This window comes from Cariama cristata, unplaced genomic scaffold (genome assembly GCF_000690535.1).
Source record: "Cariama cristata isolate BGI_N322 unplaced genomic scaffold, ASM69053v1 scaffold11329, whole genome shotgun sequence".
Lineage (NCBI taxonomy): Eukaryota > Metazoa > Chordata > Aves > Cariamiformes > Cariamidae > Cariama > Cariama cristata.
In genome coordinates this window covers 83445-89552 of record NW_009635306.1, presented here as the reverse complement: position 1 = coordinate 89552, position 6108 = coordinate 83445, and the positions used below count along the sequence as shown (strand labels likewise).

The window sequence follows — 6108 nt, the reverse complement described above, 5'->3', positions numbered from 1 at the left end:
AGGGTAAGTTGAGGCATGGCTGTGGGATTTTTGGCATACTCTTAGTGATTTAAACTCTTAGTGGGTTAGGACTCTTGGACCTTACACACACATCATGCATCTTCTAAGTTTTAGTTCTCTGATCAGTTATTGCTTAGCATTATAAAGCCTCAGCAACTGTCTTTTTGTAGGGCTTTTTAATGCCTCATGAAATCTTGCGGAAGTGTCACCAGCAGTTGGCATAATACTCAAACACTTTATGATTTAAAAGATGTAACTTTAAAAATAATAACATAAAGATAAAATACTTTTTAACTCAGTCTAATATTGAAACAGCAGGAGTTGAGCTAAGTGTGTGGGATCCCTCCTCTGTTAGGTGCTCAGATTCTTTAACAAAAATTGTTTTGGGATGCAGTTGCTATGCCTGATGTTAGCACAATGGTGATGCTATTTCTCCACAGGTAAGCAAAGTTAAGTCAGCTGCTTTTTCTTTGACATTTTTTAGCTCTGTACACATGCAGATAGTGAGTGTAGAAAACCATAATGAAATGGGTTTATCAGAGATGTTTATTTTTAATAATTCAGATGACCAAAAGGGGAACTGCAAGTCTTAACAGGTTTAAAATTACTGACACTTGAAAAAAACCCAAACTGTTCATCCACTCCAAATCCACAATGTGATTTATTATTGTTTTCTGCAAATCTATGGGGCTTGGGTGCAAATAAAAAAAGAGGTTAGTTGGTTGGTTTTTTCTTTTTTTGATATTTTGACATATTTTAAGGTCTGCTTTATAGAAGAAACTAATTCTTACTTCCTGAAATATCTTAATCTTGGAGGCAGAAGTCATGATGTCAGGATATGTTTATGCAGTCAGCCAAGTAACATATTTCTCTCGCTTTGAAGGGAAATATAAATACAGGAATGAAAAGATAGTTTGAACCATTAAATATTTTGACTTACATGTGGAGCTGTTTGTGATGTAGTGTTTAGCAATTTTCAGAAATCAAATTGGTTGAAATTTGACTCTCTGCTATGGCTTTTGCTGTAGGTGATGGAGACTTTGGGGGTGAAAATACTTGATGAAATCTGTTGCTGTGATGCCTGTGCTGGTTCTGAGAGTGTAAACTGTTGTTGTTGTGATCCATCAGTTAATTGTGACAAAGTGATGACTGTGCCATCTGATTGCAAGACTTCCGTGGTTGGGGAATCTCTTGTTCGGGACTGTGCAGCTTGCTGCAATAATGCATCACTGTTCTGCAGCTGACCAGGAGTAGAGACTGCTGAAAAACTACCAGGCTGGGAAATGTCCTACGTTTGGGTAGTAGTTAGTGTCTCTGGATTATACATTTTTGGCTGTATTTGTTACTAGTTACCCTCCTGTGATAAAACAAACCTTTCTGCATTGGATTAAAAAAAAAAACAACACACCATTCTTAACGTGTTATTGTGATGGTTGTAATGGAATTTGTGTAGTAATAGTTGCTGCAGTTAAACGTGAGGTTTCCAATTCTGGACCATAATCTGCCCATCTGGAATTTGTATTTTTAATGGTTTTTGGCTATGTATCTCATCAGTCTTATCCAGTAAAAGCTAATGAAAAAGTTCTGTTGCTTATTCGTCTTTTCAACTGTCTTGTACATAAAAATGTCATTCTGTGGCTTAGGGCTGATGTAGGCCTCCCTCCCGATTCTTCTTGTTGCTTTCAATGTGGTCTTATTTGCATTTGCTACCTTGTGACATTATTCTGAGTGTAATTTTGCTGCTGTAGAATGGTTATGGGATCCAGATAGAGTTGTATAACTCTAGTTGAGGAAATAGGAGATATAAAAAAGTCTTGTAAACACAGATCCCATTAGGGTTTTAATACTGTTAGTAAGCTTATGGGGGTAGTAGCAGTGGAGGAGGAGGAAGAAGAAAAGAGCAAACAAGAGAAGCAGACCTGGTCCCAAATTTTAAAAAAACATATTTAGTTGATAACTTTCCTTCTTGAGAGGTCTGCACTGTTTACAGGCAGTAAGAAGGGTAATGTGCAAATTTAACAAGTGAATTACATGGACAGAAAAATATAACCCAGTAACCCTGATAGTTCTTTTTGTTTTCTTTACCCTGTGAGCAAATCAATGGGCTAGTGATTCAAACTGAATCTTGATTTGTTCTCTGGAGCATTTTGCTAGTTTGTTGATCACTTAGCTCTCTCTAGCGCTGTGTTTTCAGTTATTAAAAAAAAAGTGTGTATATGTGTGTGTATATATTTCCATTCTTGTGTAGTGAGAGTATCATCCTGCCATACAACCCTAGTGGAGAAAGCTGTATTTTTAGAGTTTTTGCTGTGGCTAACTTTGCCTGAAATACCTGATGATTGCATTACAGTGCCCTGTGCTTGCTGTTTTTCTAGGTCAGTTTAGGTCCACTTCCTAGCCTGTTGTGAGTATGTGCACATTTTAAAAATACAAAAGCATTGAGAGAAAACAAAACCAAAGCAGCCCTCAAGTCAGAATGCTCCCTCCAGTCATCTTTTCTGAGCAAGCTTGATTAACAGTCAATCAGCAGCAGTGTTTGTAGCATCCTCTCTCCATCACTTGGTCCCTATTCTTGTCTTACCTAGCCTTTGGTCTGTCACAACATGTGACAAACGTGCATGGATGGATGTATTCCACCAAAAGCTACTGTTCTCCATTTGTTATTGCAGCTGGCTTTGTGAATGCTGAGGTATTTGCTGGGAATTGGTTTGGAGTGGATAGTGTCTGAGAAACAAATAACTGAAACTTTATTCTGATTTGGTACAGCAGGTGGTCCAGCATAAAGGAGTTGCTTATTTTCTTAAGATTGACACTGCTTGAATAGTTGAGGGACCAGGAACATGTATCTTTGTATCAGTTTCCTTAGTCTGTAAAAGGAAAATAAACTCTTACTTTTTAGCAGTACTGTGGTTTGCTTGTTTTTTACAAGGGAGGTTGTGGTTTGGTGTGGTGGTTTTTTTTTTTTTTGTCCCCTTGGTATAAGATGGCATGAAGTTATTAATCTGAAGCAGAGGAATGCTAATGGAAGACAGCTGGGAGTCAACATTTGAAAACTGCACTGTCTTCAGCTTTTCAGATGCTTCATTCTGCACATAGTCAAGCTAGACCAGGACTGGGTGCGGATGCAGCTCCTTGTGTCCATTCAGCTGTCAGGGTCTGACATTGCAGGGTCTTGGGTCAGTCTTGAGGTCCTCAGCCATTACCTTGCCAGTTTGTTTTTTTCTCTTTTCTTGTATCTGTGTCAAGAAAGTTCGTTCTTGGTGCCTGTTCAGTACTTGGCATGTCTGCTGGGCTGCCACAAGAGCACCTATTAGCTCCAGTTGTGCTGAAGCAATCTGATGGGTGTGTGTGTATGTATGTGTCCACTATGAACACCACTGAGACCAGCTGCGTGGTTCGAAAAGATCATCTATAACCCAGAGAGTGATGATTTTTTGAAGGGAAATGAGTTCCTAATTGCAAGAATCAGAATACTGTCCTTGAAAGAGGGCATCTTGAGTGAGATTTTTCTTTATTATGTAATGCACTTTATTAGATAGTCTGCTCTTGGCATACGTCTAGCTAATCTTTCTTCTACATGGTATAGCTTCACAGATGCTCCAGCAGTTCATCTGTGAGCCCTTACGATGGAATTTTCTCATACTGTTTGATTTAGTTTGAACTCTCTTATCCCAAATCTTTTCTTCACTAACCTTGGCCCGTTTTGGCATGGATGTTTAGAGGTGAATACTACTTCTGTTGTTTTAAGTGCTTGTATGTTAGCTCTCTCTCTTTGCTACATTTAAAATTATGTTAGCTATATCAGTTGCTTTTTTTACATTAAGTGTTTAGTACCTTCTGGATCTTGGTGGTTGTCGTTCAGTGCTTCATATGTTCCAAGTAAAGTCTTGATATGTTCCAAGTCCTCACAGACACAGACTAGAGTAGCTGCAATATCTCTTTTACTCAGGTGGAGAACTTTTCCTTTACCCATTTGAAAACATAGCTATCCTGTTTGTGACTGCATCATGAAGCATACATTTAATTGTGCTTAGTCTGGTTTACTCCCAAGATTGTAATCCCAAGACTATTCAAGGATGCTGTTAATAATCCACCATTATAGATGGTGCATTATAGATGTGCTGTATTTATTAATAATGTTGCCTGAAGTTTGGGAAATTATATGGGACAGGTATTAGCTGCCCATCTCACAAGTCTATGCTTGAAAGCCACAAACCAGCAAGTGGACAGAAATGTACCCTTACTGCTTACATAGGCTGCAAGCATATATCAACGCTTCTGAAGATATTCCCTTTCTAATGACTTCGTAGGGCTGGGACCTACCTGGGCAAAATGTTAATGTGACAGAAAATTGACTGGTGGTTGTGTGTCTGTGACCCCTTGAATCAGTTCTGCTCTTAATTGAATGCCTCTTTGAAAAGAGAACTAAAGTTAATGAGCCTTGTGGACAGAGCTTTGGGTAAGAAATGCTTCTGAAGGAAGAGAAAATACCTTATTTTCAGACTTTTGCAACATGTGTCTTATCCTCAGTTCAGAGGTGAATTTTGTTTATTTTTAAAAACACATGTATTGCTTTTTGTAGGATGTTGATTATGCGGTTAAATGGAAGAAGAACAAATAAAGAAATATAGGTAATGGCCTAAGTACCTTGGATCTAATTTATTTGAAATTAAAAGTAAATTTTTAATTAAAAAGCTCATGTTTGATTTTGCAATGTTCGCCTTGGGAAACTCTTTTTTAAGTACATTCGGAGCATTCACCTTTGAGTATTACAGAGTTCAAAACAAAGGTGAAGTTTTCTGACTTTTCTTGCAGAGTTTGAGACCTGAAGGAATATGTTTCTCTGCCACGTACTTCTTAAAGACATCAACTCTTGAGAAGAAATTTCTAGAAAGGAAAAAAGTACAAGGGAATAAAGTAAAACCAATGGCAGAATTTTAGAAGGAAATGTGCAAAAAATAGAAAACAGTAAGAAACCAAATATTTTTGAAGTGTTTTGATTTAGGTATGTTATGGTTAAATGTAATGCTTGTTCTGCTTGCCAATATATGAGAGTTCTCAGTACTTTTTGGTTTTAAGGGCTGTCAGAGAATATATCACTGACTTAAGTCAAGGGGCATTTTACTGATAGGCACTTAACTGAAAGCAAGCAGAAATGCTTAAAGTGCATTCTACAGTAACAGATTTATCTTTCTTCCTGTCAAATCCTGTAAAAAGCAATGTAACATTTACAATTTTTTAAATGAGGTTTATAGAACAGGTTTTGTAACACCCTCCACGTACGTCCTTCACTGGTCAAGATTGCATTCTGCTTATTTGCTGTTAGTTTTACTGTTCTTCTCACTTTAGATTTTGATATCAGAAATGCTTCACTTAATTTTCTTAATCTCCTTGTTCTGTGTATAGTTGTATTACTTTGTTCCGATCTGTTATATTTTGGACTGAAGCCAACAGGAAGGGCAAGGGGAAGTGTGAGGTGGGGACCAGGAATAGCTATAAAATCAAAGCTATAGACTCATCTCTAAAAAGATGATGCAGCCTAACATACCATTTTTCTTAAGGTATATATAGCAAAAGCAATGCATCCTGTATTTGCACTGTGTCTTGTCTCTTGCTGTGAGATTTGTTCACTTGCATTTGTATTTATTAGCTTGTACGTATAGTTTATTTTTAGAGACATTTGTCAAATGAAAGTAACCCAATGGAAATAATGTAATTGTATAACAAATACATTCAGTACTTGGCCGAGTTGATTTTTCTTTCGTTTTTTAATAACTCTGGTATTCTCATGGCTCGTGTTTTGCTGATTATTCAAGCAGTTTCTCTATTTGTCTATCATGGAAACTCAATTATTATACTGAAAGAACATGTTTAAACTCATTATACTGAGTTTGAACATGATCTGTTTTTATGAATAATTGTTGGCTGCAACCTGTTACAGCCTACCCTATATTGGGTAAGGTTGAGCGATGTAACTACACGTGCATCCCTATGTCAGTAAGCCCTGCTGACACAGAAGTTGTTTCCACTGGTGAAAGTGCATGTTTGTGTGCATAGCTTGTGTTTACTGTTTTGGGGTTAGGATTTTTTGTTGTTGTTCCAGCAGGA

General features: G+C 37.4%; 1 protein-coding gene across 1 annotated transcript in view; it reads left to right on the top strand.

Annotated features, from left to right (window-relative positions):
* The window catches only part of ZSWIM8 (zinc finger, SWIM-type containing 8), a 65085-nt gene that overhangs the window by 15790 nt on the left and 43187 nt on the right, over positions 1–6108 (top strand). The window contains exon 3 of the mRNA XM_009707490.1: positions 1871–1900. Within this exon, the coding sequence (XP_009705792.1) occupies positions 1871–1900 (30 nt within the window). The remainder of the gene's footprint in view (positions 1–1870; positions 1901–6108) is intronic.